The sequence below is a fragment of the Xiphophorus hellerii genome, chromosome 7 (genome assembly GCF_003331165.1).
Source record: "Xiphophorus hellerii strain 12219 chromosome 7, Xiphophorus_hellerii-4.1, whole genome shotgun sequence".
NCBI classification, from domain to species: domain Eukaryota; kingdom Metazoa; phylum Chordata; class Actinopteri; order Cyprinodontiformes; family Poeciliidae; genus Xiphophorus; species Xiphophorus hellerii.
This window is the reverse complement of record NC_045678.1, coordinates 8,299,021-8,323,678: the sequence shown is the minus strand read 5'-3', so window position 1 is coordinate 8,323,678 and position 24,658 is coordinate 8,299,021. Positions and strand designations below refer to the sequence as shown.

Genomic DNA, 24,658 nt, shown 5'->3' with positions numbered 1-24,658 from the left:
ATTGTAAAAAATAAAGGTTACTACTTCACAGATTTCGCCTATCACGGGTTGTTTTCGGAACTCAACCTCTGCGAAAAATGAGGGTTAGCTGTACAAATAAACTTAATTGATTGATTGACTGACTTCCAATGTTCATTCTAGTCATCCGTATCTTTCACATGGTTTCAAATTTAGATTTTTTTCACCACAAAGCAAATATGCAGTTCTGTGCCTAACATTATTTGTGCCTAATCTCTTTCAAACCAAAATGGAAGTGAGGAAAAGGCAATATTGGCTGAAAACACTTAAATATTTCACTTCTCAGAACTCCTTTACCATTACCGTATGTTGAAGTCAAAGAACAAATATGCCTTCATCACTTCCTCTACATTTCTTGGTTTTGACCTAAACAGAGCACGTTTATTGTAACATAGTAAGTTAAAGGTTTTAGAGGTCGCTCCACGAGATTATTTATGTTCTCCTAGAACTAAGATGCTGCACACATAGTGTTAAGCTTTGGCGCCAATTTTAAGGCTATTTCCTCTCTCGAGTATTTTTGATGTATTCAAACTGATCCATAATCTCTGGCTTGATTTTTTTAATAGGCCCAACAAAATAGCATAAGATTCATCTTTACCCAGTAGTGCCTGAGCCAGAGTGCTTCACAGTGCACGGAATGCAAAATATTGGTTTTATCGCTTGACAAGATGTTGCTCCATTTCTTAGGCCAGTCAGTGTGTTCCTTGGCAATGCTTAGTCCCTTTAAGCCTACGTTGTTTGTTCAACAATTGGACTGATTGTTTGGCTTCGGTGAATCTGATTATTGGCTGAGTTTCTGCCACTTTTGCTACTCTTCAATCCAGTATAGTAGTAGTTTTCAGTTTTCTTTCACATTTTCTGGTGCCTCGCTTCCATTTCAAAGCATGTGAGGGCTTTTAAGTGTCCTTTAGTGTTCTGCTTTTCTTTAAGCAAGCCTTGTCCAATCAAATTTTAATCTGAAATATTCATCTAACAATGTCTGGAACAAACCATTTTACTCAGAGAGGAATGCACTATAGCCAGCATTTTCTATCTACGTCCTTAAATAAGTACCGCCTGTTTGTTAGCAGAATGACTGGATCACGGTTGAGCCTTACATTGCTATAATTATCAGCAAACTCCTTTAAATGAATAAAATAATTAAACAAACAACAGCACCCATGTTATCAGTTTATTTGGTTTCTTATTCATTAACCCTTTAATACCAAGGTTTCAAATCTCTACCTGAATATTTTTGCTTATTTTGTTATACGCAGTTCTTTAAATGTCCTGTGAGTAAATATATTTGCCCATTTATCCATAACAACTGGAGCTTTCAATATCTAGCAAGTTATTTTCGCAATTTACCGTCTATTAAAAGAGTCTTTCATCAGATTACTTTCACTTCCTGCTACGGCGGAGGTGAAAGTACCGTAATAGCCCAATATTGGCTGGAAAGCGCAACGTCTCCCCTTTCAGAAACCGCTGGAATTTTTCACATAGCGCAACGTGTGGCGGGATTACGGTACTGCAAGTTTGGCTGGATGGTCGCCGATCCGTTCAGTCTGGAAGGGTTAAGATAAAATACCATTTTGTATCAGACATTCAGAATTTGGCTTCCCAAACCTGGACTTTCCATACCATGATTTTAGTCATAGTGTGAATGTGCATGCACTGTTCTTTTTTTGCCACATATCGCAAGTTTATTTATTTCTATTTAAGTTAGAGAAGAAACCTTCCCCTGCTTAGTGCTGAAAGTGTTGGTGAAAGGTTTTTATTGGAGAGGAAGGAGGACAGACAGAGGCCATGGCTGCTTCGATTTATTTATTTCAGTTTCTCTCTTTCGGGAGCAGTGTTTTACTAAAATCAGACAGGCACAGGAATCAGAACCGATGGCTGCAGAATTTCAGCGCATAGGGTAGAGTATTGTGGTTAGATTTGGGTTTTAATCAATGCTGTCAATCCATTAAAAATCAGATTAATTGCACTCTAACACTGATTAACCACTATTAATCAGTATGCTTAACATTGGGAACATGAAATGTAAAAATGCAAAAAATGTTTAAAAAATGTTTTATTGTCTCAATAACCAGACATCTCAATTTTCCAGGTTTTCATATTCAGAAAGAAAAGTCATTTTGTTTCAATCTTAATTTAGAAATGTTTACTATAAACTGATTTTTCTTTGGTGGAAGTAAAATTCACCTTCGCAATAACTCGGCTACATGCTACCTTGGTTTAATCCAAACGTCCTTCACTGTGTTTGTTTTGTTTTGGTACCAGTGGCCTCTATTTGACTGTAATCTGACAGGAAAGAGCAGAGAGAATGTGCAAAAATCAAGCTAAGGAATTGTATTGTTGACTGCAGTACAAGACCGTATAACGCGTCACTTTGAACAAAACAACTCTACGTGGGAGAGCATCTTTTAGGTCAAAATCGGTAGTGCGATCAATCTGCATCATGTAATAAACATTTTAGATTAACCGCACGGATTAACACATTAGCAACGACTGCCCTGGTTTTAATAGTAATTAAATATTCTGACATGGATCCTTGCAAAACCAGTTTCGCTTCTGTCGTACGTTAATTAAATCTGGTGTGACAAAAATTCTGCTTATACTTATGTTGGATTTTTTCGGGACAATGGAAGTGAAGTGAAGTAAAAGATCTGATGAGCGCAGTCAGCATCACAGCACCGGCACACTCCCGAGGCCAAAATAAATCACTTACCTAACAGAGTGAGATGGAGAGATAGGAGCTGCGTGGAGGACAGAGTGGTGCTGTTAGCCAGAGGTGCCAATTGGCCGGGTCAAATGTAATTACCACAAATAGAGAACAAATACACAGTTATGTTCGCACACACACACACACCCGCCCACAGAGTGTACACACACAAACCCACAAGCTGGGCCATTTGTCTGCAAGCTGCCACTAAAAGGATATAAATCAGTGGCAGATAAAGAGGTTTAGCAGCGGAAGAAAATACACTTGAGTTAAAAAGGATGATGCAAATCTCCATTCTGTGGTCTGTAAGGCTTGCAGGCACTGCTAAGATAACAGCGACTTTTAATATACTAAGCCATGAGTCAGCAAATAGACTTTAGGGATCGCTGTCTCACAAAAACCAACCGTCTGACCTAAACGGTCAGCGTCAGATAACAGGAAGTCAAACAGGGTGTTCGAGAACCAACCAGAAGCAAGAGGACCTTGACATAACCTGGAAGCTGATGAAACGCAAGTTCACTGTCACGCAGCGAAGCCAGTTTGACATCACCATAGAAACAGAAATGACTAACTAGGGCTGTTGTAAAAGAACATTTTAGTAATCGATTATTCTTATAATTAATTGAGTAATCAGGAGGAGAGAGAGAAAGATTTCCCGACCAAAATGCTGACTTGCATAGATTTACCAGAAGCTCTTCCCACCGTTTGCAATGACCCGGCCACCAGGCAGTTCCAGGAGGAGAAAGGCTGTCGTACTTCTAGCATTGTGCCAGTCAATTTAAGAACTCTTATTTGTCCCCCGAAAAAAAACGATAAAAACACAGAAAATTGGATGCTAAGCTGCTAGCACTTAGCAACAACTCATAGGCGGAAGTGAGAGCGCTGCCCAACACAAATAATGACCCCGCCGGAACATGGTGCGCTAAATAATAAAACATAATTTAACGACACTTCAAGGCAGATACATTTTCCTCGAGGAATTGTAATAATTGAGGTACTCGAATCGTTACAGCGCTTTTACTAACCAAGAAAGACGCATCTGCTCCAGGATGGCGACATTCCATCTTTACCCTTTACAATCGGACGAATCCAAGATGAAGGTACTTGGCCTCAAAGTGAAGCGTTCATACCTAGCAATAGTTGGCTAACTTTCCTGCATGGTAGTGGGAGCATCATGCTGTGGGTTGTTACTCTCTAGTGGTACCAATGTATTATGTCCAGGAAACATAAAGGGATAATAAGGAAAAGGGAAATTGACCGTTTTCTTCAACTTTTTTTTCTCAAATGAGATTGTTGAACCTGGAGACAATTTAATATTCCAACAGGACTTGAAGCTCACATTAAAAATATTTGACTGGAAACCAACTAATTTAAACAAACTCTGACATCAACAATGTCATTTTTTGTTACACGATCATTCCACTTGGAAGAAAACAACTTTAAAAGCCTCAAATCACTATGACATTTGTCGACAATGATGGCGTAAACGTCTGACTGACAAGGTACGTACACTGCAGTCTGTCAAAATTCACTCTGCTCTTCAAAACAAAGCAGCTCGCCTGTGAATAATGTCACGTTAATGTGGCTAAAGTGTTTTGCTGGTGGAGAAAACGACGTGTGTGGCTGCCTTTCAGCTGCTGACGGATTTAAAAGCCGCGGAGAACATCCAGCTGTTCCTCAGTGTGTGAACGGGGACGCCGCATGTCTTCATTTAGGCAGGACGGCCGCACACAATGCAGACGAGTCGGGCGGAAATCCATTCAGCTCATTCAGACAGCAGTACAATAACAGGAGCTGAATTAAGTGAAACAGTAGGTGGGTCTTTGTCCAAATAAGTCTGAGTCGTGCGTCCCCGGAGAAACGACTGAATATCGGCGAACTGAAAAGAGAAAATTGTTGTCGACCTCTGCTCTAGTCGGTACTTGGTAAGGCAGGTAGTATTTTTCTATTTCAGCTCAGAATTGTATAATATCTCCTACAGTAATCATGTCTGCAGGATTAAACAGCGAGATAAAAAAAAACTGACGGCTACCAGGTTAAGATTGGCTTGCTTTTAATGTCTTTTAAATAATTCCTCGCTATGACTGAATCTTGCGTTAGAAACACTGTGACCGGAAACCAACTAATTTAAACAAGCTCTGACATCAACAATGTAGCAGAAAATGTTACGGCAAACTACCTGAAATACTTGTAGATCGTGTCACTATTGTTTCAAATCAGATGGCTTTCGGCTTTGCTTTGTCCTTGAAAATGTTAAAAGAAACATCTTCCTGCCCACCTAAGCTCTCTGTTAGAGCTGTCGTAAAAGAATATTTTAGTAATCGAGTACTCTATAGAATATTTTTACGATTGTCCGAGGAATCGGATCTCTATCTCTCGCTGTGCCATTCCTACCGTTCGCTCCAAAACCATGACAACGCGACACAAAAGTTGCCGTACTCCAACCATCGCACCGCAAAATTCAATAATCCTTATTTGTTCCCAAACCCTGACAAAACGGCGCACAACTCAACACCATGCTGCTAGCACTTCCCAACAACTCATAGGCGGAAATGAGAGCGCTGCCCATGATTCGGGAGGAACACGGTGCGCTACCTAATACAAGATAAATTAACAAAGCTTCGACGCAGATAACTTTTCCTTGAGGAATTTTAATAATCGAGGTACTCGAATCATTCGAGGAATCGGTTCAGTCCTACTCTCTGTAGCTTTTTGGAAATATATGATATATTCAGAATTTTATATTGTGAGCCGTATGACTTTTATAAACCATTAATATCAGCAAAGTCAGTCCTTCACAGCAGCAACAATGTCTACTGGAATGTGAGTTTTTTTGTTCATTTCTTGTATCTGCAATCTGAAAATGACCTTTCAGGATTTTTGGAGTGATAGATAATCCCCTTGGTGACTTCAGATTAGATAATGCTCAATTCTAATGACTTGTCAGAGACCAACACCAAAGAGGGTTACTGCCTTCCTAGAACAACTCCAATCACAAAAACGCTAAAGCCGTTTATGCAAAGGTTTACTTAAAACCCTTTAAACCTTTAAGTCCTGAACGTAGCGCCAGCGATCCAGTAGAATTTGCAGTACCGTAATTCCGCCACACTTTGCGCTATCTGAAAAAGTCCTACAGTTTCTGAAAGGGGAGGCCTTACGTTTTCCAGTCAATATCGGGTTATTACGGTAATTTCACCCCCCGCCGAAGCAGGAAGTGAAAGTAATCTGATGAAAGACTCTTTCAGTAGATGGTAAATTGCGAAAGTAACTTGCTAGATATTGAAAGTTCCAGTTGTTATGGACAAATGGGCAAATATACAGTATTTACTCACAGGACATTTAAAGAACTGCATACAATTAAAATAAGCAAAAATATCCAGGCAGAGATTTAAAATTTAGGACATAAAAGGTTAAACTATCATCCATTTTTTTGCTTTGGAAGGTTGTTTTCAGTGAAACTCAGTAAGTTTTACAGCACAAAAATGCAGCTGATGTTACCAAAAAAAAAAAAAAAAGCCTCCTCTGGTCTGGTGAAATTGCTCTGAGAAATATCTTATATATCTAACAACTCAGCAAGCACAAAATACACCAAGGCTATGGCTGAGGATTTTGGACGCCAGCAATGACTGACAACACATTTTTAGCTGTATGCCATCAAAGATGAGGCACATGTTCATTATCTGTCTGCAATCATTTCATTCCACTTCAGAGTGAGGCTATGAACTGCTCTACTGCTCTGTCTTAGGCGTAGGTGTGTTTGTGTGCGTCAGTCATTTGCTGCGCCTACACCGTGGGCTCTGCTGTCAGCTGCGTTTCTGCACTTCCCCACTGCGGTCTGCGATCACATGTGGATTTCTGACTCCAGGACTCTGGAGTTGGTCTGTCTTCTGGAAGAGCGCGCGCAATGCGGCTGAGCGGTGCTGGAGGAGACTCGAAGTGAGCCACGGTGCGGAGCAGAAAGGTGAGGGAGAAACAGGCGAAGTGAAAAGGAGCTGAACTGACAATATGTTGTCAAGTCACAGTCTAATGCGGCGAGGTGTCAGGCGAAAACATAAGACCGGGGCCTGTCACTGTTGCTGTGGGGGAGTGGGTAAGGTGTGTCATGGAAAACTTTCGAGAAAAAGCTGCTGCTGAAGGAAATGTAAAGTTTTTAATCCTTTAGCTTGTTAGAGATTTATATCGGCAACTTTACCAATTGGTGATTTATGCTATGTAGACAACGATTTCACAAGGCCAGACAAGTGTGTTGTGTCTTTTCATGGTCCTGTTCTAGCAGGATATTTGACCATGTTCTATCCCTGCTTAAACGGGCAGCATTATGTGTTTCCCAGTCAAACTGTATCACTTTCTAGCACAATAAAGTAACTATGTTACCTTCAGTTGTTATAAAAATGCTGTATAAATTAAATATAACTGACAAGAAATTAGATTTTGTAATTTAACGCCTTGAAATTGGGCCTCTGTCTCTTTAAGAAAGTTCAGGTCTTTTAAAACTTTGCCTTCAAGAAGTAATCACAACACAGCTCCTCTGTTAACCCTTTAACGATGTTTTTTTTTTTTTACCAGCGTCGCACTGAGACGTGGCTTATATAATGAGCTCAGCAGATGCGCAGTTCCAGGTGTTTGCTAATTGCTGCTGGCTAGTTTGAAGGAGCTGAGTGGGGGAGTTGTGGGATGCAGTGCTCTGTAATGCTGAAGCTCAGACACTTGGAAACTGCAGCTCGGAGGAGGAGTTTCATTACTGAAGGCGGAGCTAGGTCCACCCAGGCGTTTTGCTCAGCTGAATGGTTGCCATGGGAGATTAAAGGATTTCTCAAACATACATGAAAGAATCAAAGCAAAACACTCCAGGTATGTTTTTAAAGAGGCAATAACATTCTAACATAACGTAAAGCTCAAAAATGTTGATTTTACATAATTGTTTCTGCCCCTTTAAGAAAGGTATTCCCTCAGCATCCTGCATCACCACCATGTTTCACTCTGCAGGCGATGAGCTCAGCATTCTGTTCATAGGCCCGAAACTTACATTTCGGTCATATCTGACCAGAGCACCTTCTTCCACATGTCTGCTGTATCCCCCTCTTGGCTTGTAACAAAACTGGTAACATGACTTGTTTTGGCTTCTGTTTTGCTACTCTTCTATAAAGGTTCGATTTGTAGAGCGCACAAACAACTGCTATCCTGTTGACGGACGTCTGAGCTAGAGATCTCTGCTCCTCCTTTAGAGTTATCGAGTTCTTCTTGGCTGTTTCTTTGATTAATACCCTGGCCTGTCAGTTTAGTAGTCATGTCTTGGTTGGTTTAAGGTGGTTGATACTATTTTTATTTCCAGAAGATGGATAGAACAGTGACCTGTGTGATCATCAAAGCTTGGAATAAGCCTTTATAACTCAACCCTTCTCCACATTTATTTCTCTGCTCTGTCTGCTGTGTTCCTTGGTCTTTAGGATGATGTTTGTTCACTTACAAAACTCTAAAGCCTCCATAGAACAATAGTTTTATACAATAAATTACATTTCACACTGTTGGGATCTAATAAGGTCACTTCTAAAGACAAGTAACTTTAATAAGAGGCATTGCAAGGCCTTCTTTACTCTGGTGAAGGAGGCAGAATATTCATGCTCAAAAGCTTTGAGTGCTGTTGTGAGTTGCTTCACGTTCACATCCATTCATCCTTTTTTTTCTTCTCCAATCTCCTGATTTTACGCCACCCGTCTCCCTTCTTTTGAGTCTGAACAAATACGATCAGCCGTCACCTTCATTGGCAGGTTGACATCTGTTGTACTCTGAAGACCGGTGTGCCTTAAGCTGCTGTGCATTTAAACGATTGTAAGTGCAAGTGAGCCACATAGGTGAGGTGAATGTTGCAAAGTAGATTAAAGACATTCTGTCTTTCCTACACACTCCATCTCTTCCTCTTTTCCTTTAATGAGTGAAGGGCTCACTCTTCTTATTGTCTTAGCACACATTATCTCGTATAGGCCCTGCTTTTTTATGCTTCCAATGCCCTTTGTCTCCGTATTGCTGTCCTTCTCTGTCTCTGCCTCCAGTCCTGTGGATAGATATTCAAAGGGTAGCTGCCTCTGCTATGCCCTGTTTTTAAGAGTTCAGACCTAAAAGAAATGGCAACCTGCAGCATGCGTCCAAGACCAACCCCAATACAAATCCAGCAGATTTTCTTTCATGAACACCCACACGCAAACATACACACCGAGCCGATTTAGTATCTATTTGTATGCTAAAACAAAGCTGAGAGGCCAGCTGCAGATCCTGATCAAGAGACTTGATGAGAGAAAGAAAGTTGGACGAACAGCCAGTGAGCCTTTCACCTCCCCTGCTCATCCACAGCACAGGGATTTTCATATAAATGACAGTGGAGTTGAAGATTCACTGAGCACTCTCATGGCTAGCACAGAGAATCGTTCTTGTTTATCAGTCTGAGAAGTGGCTTCAAACACCGGCAAACAGGAAAAAAAAAAAAAAAAGTATTTTCTTTGAACTTTTCTGGACTTCATTACAGCGAAAGCACAACAAATTTATTTCTAATTTATTTCCTCTAATGAGCCGAAGGAGATACCGCCCTCGTCATTTGTCTGGTACCATAAGGACTTTAATGATTATCGGCCATGTCTTCCGGACATTAATCCCTGTTGCGGACAGATAATTGATTTCAGCTCTAGACCGAGCAGGTTGAAATAAATCACCTGCCCAAATGTATAAAATGAGCATTAAAACATGAACGCCGTACACCGAACAGAGGCGCGAGATGGAAACATTTTTTTGAGGCTCAGTACGCGGCCTAAATGCTAGTTCTAAAAGTCAGATCCGGGATTTTATTTGCTAAAGACGTTCAGTACTGCGAGCAGTAAGATAGGATGTGGAAGTGAAGGGAAATGAGTTATGGAAGATGATATGAGGTACAAGCTTATTAATGAAGCTTAATTCACCCATGGCGCTGCCAGCTTGTCTTTGCGGGGGTGAGAGGTTGTTGAGGCCTGTCTCTAGTTGTAATTAGGGGAGAGGTGGAATATACCCTCGGCAGGTTGACAGTCCATCACAAAGCAGCAAACAGACGCACAGTGCAAACAATCATACACACATTCACAATAAAGTGTTTTACAGACAGACTGCTTAACCTAATTCATAATGTTTGGCTTTGAGAGGAAACTGGAATTCCCAGAGATAACCAATGCACAACCTCCTTGCTGATTAAGTATTGTTGACAAATTGTACTGATAAACAATCATTAAAATGTTGAAATACTTTAATTCACTTCTAATTTTTTTCCTAAAGACTTTATATGACAGCAAATTTCTTTGGTAATTATTCTAACTCCACCATGTTTCGAAGTGGAACACCCAAATCTTGAAGCGTGGCAGTCAGGGTCACAATGAAGGCGATGCGCTTTAATGAGAGCTGAGACAGTGACATAGAGAACAACAGCTGGGAAGACGTCACTGTCTGACAAACAGATCTGACGAGGACTGAGCAAACCGGGAAGGAACACACACAGAGGGAGGATGGTTACTGGCATAAAGGAGCCGCTTGATTAACTGAATGTGGAATGAAGCATGAACAGCCATAGCACTCATGAGCACAATGAAAACTATTACTAATCTGAACATAGATAATAACAGAAGAGACAAAATATGCAATCAAGTGAAAGTGACGAGGCAAATCAAGAACATGTATTACAAGAAAACGCCAACCACAACTCAAAACAGAGTCCAAACCAACGCAGGGAAAACCTGAAGCCTAAAACAAAACTTCCCAATGAAAACAATGTCATTCAACTCAAGATGGAGTCCCGTTTAGATTCCTCAGCTTTTGCAAAAATTGACAGGTTATCTGGCCCCTGGGAAACAACAACAGACTACGATATGACAAAATATAGATATAGGGCAAGATCACATTTAGTAAGCAAATGTCTGGTGCATAACAACAGCTGAAAAATCCAGGTCAGACTATTTCTCAGCAGTGTTTTTTTTTTTTAACAAAAGGCTCAATAACCAGAGAGGCTAATCTGCACAACTAAAACCAGAAACAAACCACAAAAGTAAAGAATCATGGAGAAAAAAAAGCAATAAACACAATTAAACAAAACATTAACTAAACGATAGAAGACGATGTTCGCAAACATCTAAGCATAAACCAAATCTCCACAAACGATGAGAGAAAATCTGCTTACACAGTGATCTGCTGCGTCGTCCACTTTTTGTGTGTTGGTTTCAATCTGTTTTTCAATACTTAAGATTGTTCCCAAGAGCAAAATATATTGATCCATGCAAGAACATAATTATTTTCTTCAGAAAACAGTTACTGCAACTTTATATATATATATATTTTTTTACCCCTCCAGGGGTCTTTTGTGGACTCTAGTGTCCCTTATTTTGACAGTAGGCTGACAGGAAACGGGGAAGGAGAGGGGGGAAGACATGCGGCAAATGTCATCGGGTCCGGGAGTCGAACCCGCGACGGCCGCGTCGAGGACTCAAGGCCTCCAAATACGGGTCACGCTAACCACTACGCCACCACGGCCCGCCCTACTTTATATAATTTTTAACATGATTTCTAAAGCTTACATTTGGAGATACAACTGATAGCGGTTGAGAATAAAGAGGACGAAGGCATCCACTAACTCTGTGGATACTGTAACGTCCTTTAGATTTGATGCTCTACTCACGTCTCAGTTTTGTAGGAGGAACACCTCTCGAGAGGGATCTTCAGGACTCTGTCTTTGAGGCCAACGAAGAGCGACCTGTCGCTGTGCAGGATCTGAAGGCTCAGGATTGGCTCTCGGACACCGGTCCGATGGAGCTCCATCTCCTCCAGGTAACAACCCTGCAGGTTTTTGTTGGGCGTGGCCAGAGCCTTCAGGATGGTGCCATATTCTGAGCAAAAACAACACAAAACAAAAAGACGTGTCTGTAAAAAAAAAGAAGAAAAATCAAGCTTTTCTTTTAGACCAACACATAATCCGATTTGAGACAAACCAAACCTGTGCTGATGTACATGACGTGGAAAAGGGTGTCCATGCCCTGGACGATGTCCACAACCAGGTTTGAGAAGCGGACGTCGTCCTGCATGACGAGAGGATCCACGGACTCTGGCTGCACCACGTCGTTCATCAGGTACAGCCGCTGCGCATCCTGAAGGCTGCGCTCCGTCAAACCCTCATTGGGACCTTTGTCATTTATAGTGCCACACTGCAGAGGGGAAAACACAAAGCCGAGAGGCGTTTGTAAATTAGATGCATAAAAGATTGTAAAGCAACCAAGAAAACAAGATTTGTTTAAATTATAAGCCATGTTCTTGACGGTTGTTTTGTTGATTTTCGAGGAAACCACGCAGCTGCTAGAGCTTCATCATAAACACGTTGTGTGTTTTTTTTCCACTTTTATCCTCAGTAAGTTTAAAGACACATATGATTAAAAAAAAAAAGGGTTTGTAGCTAAAATTGCTTTGTGGATGAGAAAAATGTTCCAAGTTTTTTAAGACACTATGTGAAATAAATATTGCAGACCAGAGATGCACCAAAAATGATTTCAGCCCTTATTTATCTATTTCTGACTATTGACCAGCCAGTCAAAAATTTAAAAACGTGAACCTTTAAGATCAGTCATCTAGCAACTATCACATGGTTTTCACTGTATTTGAAACTATTTTAAAGGAAACAATACTTCCTATAATCTGTGGAGAGATATCTGAAATTCATTCAGGGTGCAAGACAGCAAGAGATAACAGATAAAAGGAACGGTGAATGGAGAAGAGCATTAATCTCTTAGAGGTTTCTGTCTGCCAGGAAAGGAACATTGCCGATTTGGAAATGTTGGCAGCCCTTTAGAAATCCCTGATTTAAAGTAAGAATGCTATTTTACAAAGGCCAGACCCACCAGCTGTGTTAAGAGCTGATGCTAAAGACTGCTTCAAAAGTCAAGCCCATAATTATTTAGGCTTTGTATTAGTAATAATTTAAAATAGCTGTTCTACAGCACATGGTGTGACATTTCCCCTGCTACAAAAATAAATAATTACTGACTCTGTCATGACAGGAACCTTAGAAAAACATATTTTTGATGCTGTTCCTATATCCTCTGTTGTAGTTCAAAAGGAGAACTCTCAATCTAATTCAGTTCAAATCGAAAATACTTTGAAATTTGAAATGTACTAATATGTACGGCAATATGTTTAATAAACATTGCAGTAAATCCACCAGAATTAGCCAAATAGATCATTTCCATCCACTGTCCCTGATCAAAAGGAAAATTTGTCTCACTAAAAACAAACAGATGCTATACAATGACAAAATAAAGTTAAAATGAAATTGACTGTTCAAATTCTGCAAATAATACAAATAATACAATGACTACAATAAGCAAAGAAAACTACAATACAATTATTAGAACAAAAATAAGTAGTCATTAAAACAGATTTAATTCTTCATCAAGATGGGAAAACACAAGTGGTCACTAGACAGGATTAGCTAAAATTGCTAAAAATATATATATATAAACTTTTAAAAAGTTGATGTCATATCTAATGTGTTGGGAACCAGTTTGGGTTTGTCCCAAAGAGAAATTAAACATTGTCGTAAGTCATTAGCCCACATAAACGTTTTAAGACTTTTAAGTCTTAAAATAACTTAAGAGTCATTTAAGACTTTTAAGTCAGTCTTAAAATGGATCTAATGATTTTTGACCCTCTGACTCATGTATGACCGTCTCATGACCAGCTAGCAGCTCCGATTCCCGGCAGCAGAAACAATTTTCCGCAGCAGCATGTCGCGGATGACACCATCAATTGTTGGCAAGCCCTGCTAATCTACCTCATTTGCTTTCACTGCTCCTCTTTAAGTCTCCATCTGGTCGGATGTTTATAAAAAGTCATTCACAGAGAAGTTGGAGTTGGAGTTGTGATCTCTGCCCATGGGCGTTGCAATTATTATGAATGACGTTTCCCTCCCTATACATTTGTAAAATATTCCTTTGGATCCCCCCACACATTTAGTATAAAATATTGCTTCCCCAGCGTTGTATCTATTGGTTCACAAATGAATCCAATCCACTTACAGAAAAAAACTCATACGATTCAGACTCTCCTGGTTTTCCTGGTTACCTGCAACTCACCGTATTGCAAGCTTCAAGCATCAACAACAAACAAGGTGACCGAGTCCGACTGATGTCTCACAGCCTCTGGCTCGACAGAACTGTGCTGGTAGCTCAGTTGTAGCAACAGATGATTGAACTGCAGACAAGTGTAAAGTGTCTTTGCTGGAAGGAAGTCGAACAGAGGCGGAAGCTGACATTTCTCAAATTTAATGACTTTTCAAAATAAAATAGTCCGCAACCTGCACTTAAAATGAGAACCTAGACAGACGGGTTAAGCAGAGAGAAAAGCCGCATGCGACTCACGAGCCCAAGCTAATGAAGCCCTCCCCTCTCTTCCACATTACAAATGCTTGTGTCGCCTCTGTACTTGCCCATTATAATCACTGGATGGCGTGAACTTCTCTTCTCTTTGGACCATGCTCTGAATCCACGAAGCCCTGTTTTTCAACCCGTCTGGGACTCGGGGGTCATAGTTCAGGTGTCGGCTATCGCCGCAGCCCCATTACAGATGCACCAACGGACTGCTCTATCCATACTAGTTTGAGATGCCAGATTAAACCATTACACTGACATCAAACTAATTTAGCGTAATTGTGATGTGTGGGAATGTCTGAGTATGGCCCACAGATCCCGATCCTCAGAGGATGCTGTCCTGCATATTTTAGATGTGTCCCCGCACCCAGTCATCTGATTCAATCGTTGTGAATGTCTCCTCCAGGTCTGCAGGAGCCCACTAATGACCCATTCATCTCAGTCATGCATGTTTAAGCAGGAAAACATCTAAAACATGCAGCCCTGGAAAACAGTTGTCAGCCTCCTGCCAGAGCCCGACAAGCACACCTAAAAACATTGTGTGACGATGATTGTGTTTTCCTTATTGTTTCTTTGTAATTAAATTCCTCTGTTAAATAAATAGCTTGAAACTCTATCAGGCTTTCTTATCAATTATTCCTGACATAATAATCCGTTTGTGGGCTGTTCTGTTTCATTCACAGCCACATGCTGATTTAATTGGGATCGTATGACGGAGACCAACAAGTGATTTGTGCATCATTGTGAAATGAAAGGAAAATGATGCAGGTTTTGAAAAGTTTTTACTAACATCTGAAAAGTGAAGCATGCTTGCATGTGCCATCCCCTTTACACCGATACCCATAAATAAAATTCAGCACAACAAAAACAGATGAAATTAGTTCAGCTGTGTGCAATTTCATCTCTGTGTAAATCCAGCCGTTTTCTGAATCAGATTGGTTTTTTAGACAACATTCGAGAGCAACGCATCAGCTGGGCTGGGGACAAAGTTGTGGAGACATCATGATGGTAATATTATGGTATGAAAATGTTTTTCTTCAATAGAAACATGGAATCTTTTCATGTTTGGGAGATCCAGAGCAACTGTGGAAGAAAACATATTGGAGGCGTCAAAAGACTTGGCATCGCGATGGATATTTACCTACCAGAAGGACGACGATCCTAAAAACACATCAGAGCTACAATAGGACAACTTACATCACGGTATGTTAATGTGTTGGAATGGCTCAGTCAAACCCCAGACATAAATCCAATTGAGAATTTTTGACAAGACTAGAAAGAGTTTACCGCTGGTTTTCATCCAATCTGTCAGAATCTCAGCTAACTTGGAAAGAAGAAACGTAAAAACGAATAGAAACATAACCCAGAGGTTGTTTATAACAGCTTAGCACAAAAAAAACATCAACATTTGAAATCATTCTTTTTGCAAGTTAGATAACAAGCCTCTAAAACTTGTCTGTGACATACTTTTATATCGTATTTTTGTTACTTTTTCTCTGGTCCCAGCTTATGCCCAGCTGAAATTGAAATGACAATTCTGTGTGTATCGCCAGGTCCCCCGAAGAGACTGTGTGTGGAAACCAACCTGGAAGTTGTGGATGGGGTTGGGCGTGGGGAGCCAGGTGGAGCGGGGATTCTCCTGGGAGCGGAAGGGCCCGTTGAATGTTTGGGTGATGGCGCTCAGGTTGAAGGCACACACTGCGGAGGCTGCGATGCTGTTGCTGTTGTAGCGAGAGGGACAGAAAGCAAGCAAAAAAAAAAAACAAAAAACCACACTTAAAAAAAAGCAATGCATTTCAAAAATGATATTCAGAGCAGCTCATATGCTGGATGTTTTTGAAGGCATATCAGAAATCAGCATAATGCAGCTATGTAAGAAAGCCATTCTGCAGTGTCTTCCAGCCTCCTAATGGAAGCCGTATCTTTTATGCCCACACTAAACAGCAGCTATGTGTCTGGCTCGCTTTGCTGCAGGCTAATCTATGCTATCGCTGCTGCACAGTGACAGTGGACGGTATTAAGCTGAGGATATTGGAGGAAATTGTACAGATGATGAGCAAATCAAGTGAGCTCAGGAGCCAGCATGGACCGGCTTCTGAGAGACTGATAAATCACTGCTTATTGATGAAAGATTGAGACAAATGCAGGGGGAAAAAAAAGGTCCAGCGTATGAGAGAGAACGGTGTTGTGCAACTGTTAGCTAACATGAGTTTTGAAATTTTTAAAAATATCTTTAAAAAAATTAAAAAAAAGATGCGACGACCTTTGTGAATGTCACTCCTTTTGGGAAAAGGAAACAAATGAACAGATAAAGTAGAAAACCTCAAAGTGCGACTATAACGGCTGAGCTTTAGCTGCACTTTTAGAGCATACAGTGGCACTGATGTGATCACATATGTCTTTACACAAGTGTGTATTTTGCCAATCATCCAAGGGGTTAAAGTTCAAGAATTTCCTACTTCATGACTTCTAAGCTAAATATCAACAACAGAAAATGAAAATCAGCTTCAAGAAAAGTAGAAAATCTCTTAAAAATTAGACCTTAGCTCAGCTCACAACCGGGGATAAAAAGTGCAACGTAAAGACGCACAATGTCTTTAATACTTACAACCTTCATACATTGTAAGTATGAAGGTTACTTCATACATTACAAAATGTTTTCGAGTCAACGCTGATTTATTTTGTTCTTCTTTGCTTTGATAGGTGAGATCCTCTTCAGATCTGCGAAGAAACTAAAGCGCTCCGTTATTACCGCCGGGTAGGAAAGTGCCGTAGAGCTCTAAACGAGATCTGGCTCAACACAGAGGGAAGTCAAACAGGTGGCTCATTCGCCGACTCCCAGGCTACGGAGTAACGCAGCCTCCAGACTTTTAATTAAAAAAAATCTGTTTCTTCCACACTCTGGTCTGATGCCTCTGATAGAGACGAGCGCGAGATACAGAGAGAGAATTTTAAAGTCGAGCGAATCTCTGTGGCAAGCTGACAACAAGCGTATCCCATCCGAAGGGAAAAAACGGGAAAATAAGATGGTGCCGCCCTGGGGGTTGAAGAGGGGACAGCTACTACAGTTTTGCACATTCACAAACTCATAGAGACAGTTTGACATAACGGGAAGTGAAACTCCAGGCTCGGGGGTTGAACTGTAGCTGCGGCTTCTTCCATTTCTGCCTCGCAGACTCTGACACTGTCCAGACTATTTAGGAGGCCTTCTCTGACAGCGGGTTGCCACGCACGATGTCAGGAGAGCAGAGCAAAGGGGGCGCTGGAGGAAATACAGTCAATTGCACAAATGGACACAACCCATATGGCTGGAGTCGGCTTAAAAGCCCGGGAAAGTGATGGAAAAGCTGTTTGACATCTGCTGGGTTGGTTGCTGTCGCTATACGCCGCGGCTCTCCGGGGCCCAGCACCACAGGGACCACTGTCATCATGTGGGAGGACGCTTCTTCTTCTTCTACTGCTGCTTCACGTCGGTCCAACTGAGCCGCTGCATGTCCTCTTACACCCCTCTTGATTTCCCCGTTTTGATTTACAGAGCTCATCCCCATCTCCTTTGCTGTGAACCGATATCAATATTCCGACCTCTCATGGTTTCCCCTCGAATGTTTTCATTCTTTGATATAACCAACAGAAGACGGGAGAAGTTTGTAGCCCGGTATTTTATTATTTTTTGTTAAATTGTATTTTAAGGGCTGCAAAGTGGCACAGTTGGTAGCACTGTTGCCTTGCAGCAAGAAGGTCCTGGGTTAATTGGTCTCTCTAAAGTCTCCCTTTGTGTGTGTGCATGGTTGTTTGTCCTGTCTGTCTCTGTGTTGCCCTGCGACAGACTGGCGACCTGTCCAGGGTCCCCGCCTCTCGCCCGAAACGTTAGCTGGAGATAGACACCAGCACCTCCCAACCACACTAGGGACAAGGGTGTTAGATATTGCATTTTATTCTTAATAAATGGAACTCATGAATTCATCTCACTGACTCTTCTTGAACCTAAATGGAGAAAGGATAATTCTCCACAACACACATCGTCACCGTCACCAACGAGTGTGTGGTATTTAAAAACGGTTAAATACCAACAATAGGAGGTGCATCCTTAAGTGTGTATTGGTACACAAACAACAATAAAACATCTGGATGGATGGGTTTAGGATTAGTTGAAATAGAAAGCTGACATGAATGTTATGGATGCCGCATTGCTTTGCTTATTTTGCACACAGAAATTATGATGAGTGCAGCATTATATGCCATCTTCTCTCAGTTGTTGAAATCTTTTGAAAGCTAACCTCGAGGCCTGTTTATGCCAGAGTACTTTGGCTTTCTTCACAGGGCGAGGCTGGTGGTAGTTCATATTTTTTCCTATTATTAGCCAAACACTTGATAGATCCAAACCAACAGTGAACTGACCTAATTAACAAGCACTGCAAGTGTATCTGAACTATATTCTTCATCTGAGCCACAGGACTCCACCGAGCCAAACAAACTCTTTATCACAATCAACACACACACACACACAAACGCACACCACACACGCACACCCCCACACGCCTGCACACACAGCAAAGTTTATTTTGACTCCATCCCTGCTCTTGAGGCCCTGCTGCCAGGAGTAGTAATTAGAGGACCTGATGAGAATTTATTCACTAATGAAAACAGTCCCCCGACACATTCACTGTTTACTTCTGTTTGAAGAGCCAGCTGTTCCAGGAAATTAAATATGAAGTTGTATTCAAACATTTATTTTTTTTCTTACAACATTTATTAATTCTAAGAAACCCACAGACCTATTCCAACTATTTGACTCCGCAGTGACGGGCGATTTCACAGTAGATGAATCTCAGAGCGTTAGGAAATAAAGAGAGTTAGACGAGTAATGAAGTCCTGGCGGAGCCTCGGCAAAAATCTGTAATGATCTGCTCACCAGAGAGGTTTTTAAAAACAAAAACGAGAGGCCGGGTGTGCATCGCCACGGATTGTTTCAATCCCACGTAAAGCCCTTGCAAAAGTAAAAATAATTGTTTATTTATTTTTAGATTTTTCAAGTGGAAATCATAAATTTGGATGTATTTTTGGGAGATTTTATGAAGTAGTCCAAAGCACAACGCAGCACAGAAGAGGGAAGCGGAAGGAAATCGTTTTTTTTTTATTCCAGACAAAAACCTGAAGATGCAACGAGCGTCATTATTCGACATAACATTTTGCAGAACCACATTTCATGCAACTATAACTGCGAGTTTATTGGAGGTATTTTTTCTATTGGTTTCGCACATCTACAGGCTAAAATATTTGCTTATTTGTCTTTGTGAAGTAACTCAAGCTCGATCATTATGGACAAATCCGTAACTGCAATTTCTCCCACAGACGTCGAACTGTATTCTACATTTTGTCTGGGCAATTTTAAAAGAGCAGAGTTTATTGCCCCCTTCTTGTGTTTCCTGTTCCTTGTCTGCAGTCATAATCAAATATGAACATGCGTTAATACCTTTTGAAACCTGACAACCTTTAAGCAGGTAGTTTCCATCAAGCAAATTATCTTGAAAATGTTTTTTATTGGTCTCGCATAATATTTTTTCATTTCAAATGTCAAGTTTGCATCAGCCATAAGTGGAAAACTCATCATAATTAGCAATAACAGAAACTTCAAACATCCAACTGCATGTAATTAATAAACAAATTAGGTTTAAATTAGTAATAAAGTTCTTGAAATAAATTCTAATTTGCTGAATGGATCTGTGTAGCTAACTGTTCTCCATCAGGAGTTTATCATCCAATAGTCTCACCTGTTTTGCATGTATTAATCGGATCCCTACTACATAGGTCACCACTGTTCATTCAGTTTTTGTTCTTTATGTTTCTTGATATTTATATTTCTTATTTCTGTTGGGTTCAGAATCAGACACACAGGTCAAAAAGGTCCGTTTTGGTTTCGCCTGAGCAGAGCTCCTTGTTCTACATTTGGTTCGTCTCATACGTGGCTTGAGACAAAGTCTTTAACTTTTAATTGTTACATGTTGATTTTTATATTTTGACTGTACTTAGTCATGGCATGTGCCACAGAATAGTTGCGTTATTCTATTCTTTCTGTAATATGCCTCGTGTTTTTTTTTTTTTTGTCTTCATACGTTTCAATTCTTCTGATTTGACTTGCATCTTTTGATTCAAACTTTTTCATGTTTACATCGCTGTTGATACAGTCCATCTATGTTTTCCACCTACTTTCTATTATATATTATGGGGAAAAGGCAACAGCTAAAATCCACATTAAGGCCAATATTTCAACCTCAGTGAAATACCACCATTACAGCAGAAAAGACAGAAAAAAAGGCCCACTCAGCAGAGCCACAAGGCCGCAGGGACCAGAAACTGAACAGAGGCTGCCGGGATTAGCCATACATATTTCTACACTACAAAACAATATAGGTCAATATATAGCCAGACTGAGTCAGCAGCATCAACTCTAAACAATGCGGCAACACAACAGAATACAGATCTGATCGGTTTAACGGTCAGAAAAAACATGAAAACGTGAAAGTTGAGGCAGAGATACAGTTTTTGGTCAAAACTTGGCTTGAAAAATGGGCATTTTATCTATTTATTTTTGTTATGATTTACCCATAAACCACTCAGCTGCTCAGGTCAGGCCTGCTGTTGAACTAAAGGCTCGCTGTTAACGTTAGCTTCAATTTGAAACCAGGATATTGTGAAGAAATATTCTATAAAATCAACCATAGTTCTAAAATAATTTATCCTTTTGCATCTGGGGGCAGTTGTTTACGCTAAGCCGATCGCAAAGAGTCATTTTCACACTTTGAAAAGACAGGATTCACCGTTCTGTTTCTGATTTACAGCTCCTCTTCCATCAAGAACCGGGACACATTATAACATTAGGATTGATTTTATTTTCATTCGATTTGGTTAAGTGTCTGCGCTCCAAGCCAAAACTTGTTTGTTTCATCGACACAGCTGCTAACACCGACATTAAGGGAAACAGAAACTACTGGAAAATGTGACAGATGGTTGAAGATCTTCCAGACCAAATTTAATACAGCAAATAAAAACGTCACGTTGTTTAACCTCCAGAAACAAACTAAAGCCACCGGTGACGTGTCCTGCCACTAAAAGAGGGGAATTAAAAGCTGCTTAAACACATTTTTTAAGTTTTTAAACTACACGATTAAAGAAATGCAACATTTGTGAGTTCTTGCAGATTCTGTACCTTAATGCAATCTTTGTGCCTGCTTTACTTCAGCAGTGACAGCATGTTGAATAAAATACCTTTGTCTTAATCCTACCATTAACTCACAGCTGTCATATCAAAATAAAAATCAAGGTTTTGAAGAGTTATAGTTTTAAACAATTTCATATCGTCTATTTTCTTTAAATATTGATTTAATGAGAGGCCAGAGAAAGTGCTTGAATAATCAAGTGACTCTAAAAAGAGGATGCACAGATCTGCTTTTTCACGGTTTTTACACTTTCTTACACTTTTTTCTCATTGACAAAAAAGATAAATTATGATATTTGGAAATATTTGCAATCATAAAATGAATGGGGTTGAAATTAAAATTGCTCATATTGAGGCAGCATCACTTTCAAACGACGGTTGGCAAAATGAGAGTTTCAGTTCTGTTAAGCAGCGGAGTGCAGGCTAGCTATCCAGCTAATATCAACATTTACACTTAATATACAAGAATGACAAAAAAAATATCTGCAAAATAAGAATGAATGCTAATAATATAAATACAATTAAAACAAGAGACTTGTTATTTGTAGTATAAATTGGTTTTGTTTTATGAATTAGACTGGTTTTTGCATTTTTCTTTATTAAAATGTTTCTGGAATCATTATGTTGTAAAATCATCATGATAATGTTTAATTGTGAGAGTTTCATCCGGACACATGACTGGTTAAAAATGGCCGCAAACATAAAACCCTCCAGGCTGCATCACTTAAAACATTGAATGTAGTAAAGATTTACAACAATTAGCCTGAATGTGATTTTCCTTTCTGACTGATGACATCAAAACATTTTCAAATTTAGCTTAACCAAAAAAAATAAACAAACAGAGGAGTTACTTTACATGTGGGATTAAAACAAAAACAATAGTTTTTATCTAAATAACAACCTAAACTATAAACCAATGCATTCATTTCTTTTAAGCGCTTCCTCCTCTTCTCCTTCTACCCACAGCCTCTTAGATATGAGAACCTCTTACAAGCGGTGAAGTGGTGGGTCAGCGAAAGAGCCAAGAAGAAGATAAGGATGTTCATAATTAGTCGGTAACGGCAGGTGATCCACCTCCACAGGAGGGTTTCGCTTCCAGGCAGAGCCCACCACACCGGGGTCCTACCAATAAGGCCCCAGAGTTAATTAGAAGACCAGGCCGAGCTCAAAGGATTTGAGTGTTTTTTCTTCTTCTTTTTTTTAGCAGAGAGCTAAAACCTTCCTTCTGCAACAGCTTGAAGGAAGCTGCTACAGCATTCAGTCTCGTTGTACTTCTTTCCTCTTCCATGGGGTGAAAACTAAAAACTGTTGACCACGTTTTTCCATTAGGTGGATTAAATGAACAAAATGGCTTCGAAATAAACTGTAGTACACGACTAAAGGAAAGCATGTTTAAAAACTGCCTTTGCTTAAAGTGACCATGGTGGTTTTCCGATGTAAGGGGTTGCGTTGCTTTAATATGCAGCAAAGTGTGTCCCTTTTATCACGTTACTGCAGGCCTTCATGTGTTTCATAGGAAATGTACGTGGAAGACCAACACAAAGTGTACGTAACGTGTGAAGTGAAAAGAAAATGATGGTTTTAAAACTTCTTTGCAAATAAAAATCTGAAAAGTGAATGTATTTGCCTCTCGCTGCAATTACAGCTGCAAGTTTGTTTTTTTTCCATCGTATCTTTCTACCTGCTTCACATCTGTGAACATCTGTTTTCAGGTATTTACATAGATTCTGGTTTAGATTCAGGTCTGGACTTTGTCTTTGCTTTTATTTACTTATTTATTTACATTAAATTATGAAAAAGCTGGACTCTATTTACTAATTGGGTGGCCTCAAACTGTCCTGCTGTATTTTGTTTATGGGTATCCAAACGCATGCCACACTTTTCAGGTGTTGATTTGATTTATTGGTGACACTATCTGAAGACTGACATAACAACCGTCATAAACATGAAGGAGTCTTTACGAATGTTTGTGACTGTCACGAAGAGTCATTTGGTAATATAATATTTTATAATTATTAATGAAAGGTTGCATTAAAAGTCCATTAAGAGTGTCAACTTTGCATTATTTGGTCAATAATTAACCTTTTAATGCAAAGTTTTATTAAAATTTGCAATAAAAGTCAATTAAAAGTGTCAACTTTGCATTAAAAGTGTTATTTGCCGAATAAGTTTCAGGAAAACAGTCGTAAACATTCATAAAAACTCCTTCATGTTCATGACCGGTGTTCTGTCATGTCAGTCTTATGCACATTCCTTCAAATGAAGTGTCACCGATTTATTTAACCATCTATCCTTTCCCTTTTTCTTCAGCTAAATAATAGTTTGGTTTATCTAACAACATGTCAGTAAAACACATTTATGTTGACGGCTAAAACATCACCACACATGAGAGTTAAAGGATGATCATTTTGCAGGGAAGTTTGTGTTGGTCAATGGGTTTCAAAAAGTTAGAATTCAAGTTCGACCTACATTGCAAACACTTGCTTATGCAGATATTGCATATTTTGGACATCTAGCATCAGAAATAAGTGAGTAATCAGCCAAATCATTCACCCATTTTCTGCCTCTTTTGAAAAATGCAAAACACAAAGCTACAAAAAAAAAGAGAGACGAAAAAAGTTGACATTTTTACTCCCTTTTTAAACCACACTCAAACTAGGAAAACTAGTCCGCCACACAAAGCAGATAGCGTGTCGGACGCGGCGCTGACGTTTTGGCCGGAGCGCGAACGGACAGGAAGGAAAACCAGCGCCGGTCCAACTCTTCCCTCTTCTGCTTTACAGCCACGAACCCCTGGGAGCAGCTGTGAGGCTGCTCAATTTAGGCCAGACAGATGGAGACAGTGTTTTCTGGTGATTGCATTGCCATATACCCAAACCCTGACGAGGGGAAAGCGGTTTTTGGAGAAGGGGCCAGCGAGGCCCCTCAGATAGGCGAGAAGAAACAATGGAAGGAGGACAAAAAGCTTGGAGAGCCGTGATTTTTCTCATTACATCCTTTCATCTCGTTCCTCTTCCTCCACCTCCTCTCTCTTTACACACCCCGACTTCTCCGTCCATTTTTCTCTCTTTCTTTCTCTCTCTCTCTCTCCAAGTAGCTGCTGCCATTAGCTTGTTCTATCTATCACTGAAAATGGCTGCGGACTGATGGGAGGTAGCCATGCAGTGTCAAATACTGGCAGATTAACAGGCGAGGGAGCAGAAGGTTTAAGACACAATTCAGCTTCTCCCCTGACAGAGAGCAGCACACGCTAGAATACCAAGCACGGGATGTTCTCACCCACGCACACACACCCCCAAA

At 40.2% G+C, this 24,658-nt stretch overlaps 1 protein-coding gene across 2 annotated transcripts in view; it reads right to left on the bottom strand.

Moving 5' to 3' along the window:
• The window catches only part of sema5ba (sema domain, seven thrombospondin repeats (type 1 and type 1-like), transmembrane domain (TM) and short cytoplasmic domain, (semaphorin) 5Ba), a 235,817-nt gene that overhangs the window by 40,373 nt on the left and 170,786 nt on the right, over positions 1 to 24,658 (bottom strand). For both annotated transcript variants that reach the window (XM_032566937.1, XM_032566938.1), the window contains exons 10-12: positions 15,728 to 15,863; positions 11,721 to 11,928; positions 11,406 to 11,613 (exon numbers count right to left, since the gene is read on the bottom strand). In XM_032566937.1, coding sequence (XP_032422828.1) covers positions 11,406 to 11,613; positions 11,721 to 11,928; positions 15,728 to 15,863 — 552 coding nt within the window. The remainder of the gene's footprint in view (positions 1 to 11,405; positions 11,614 to 11,720; positions 11,929 to 15,727; positions 15,864 to 24,658) is intronic.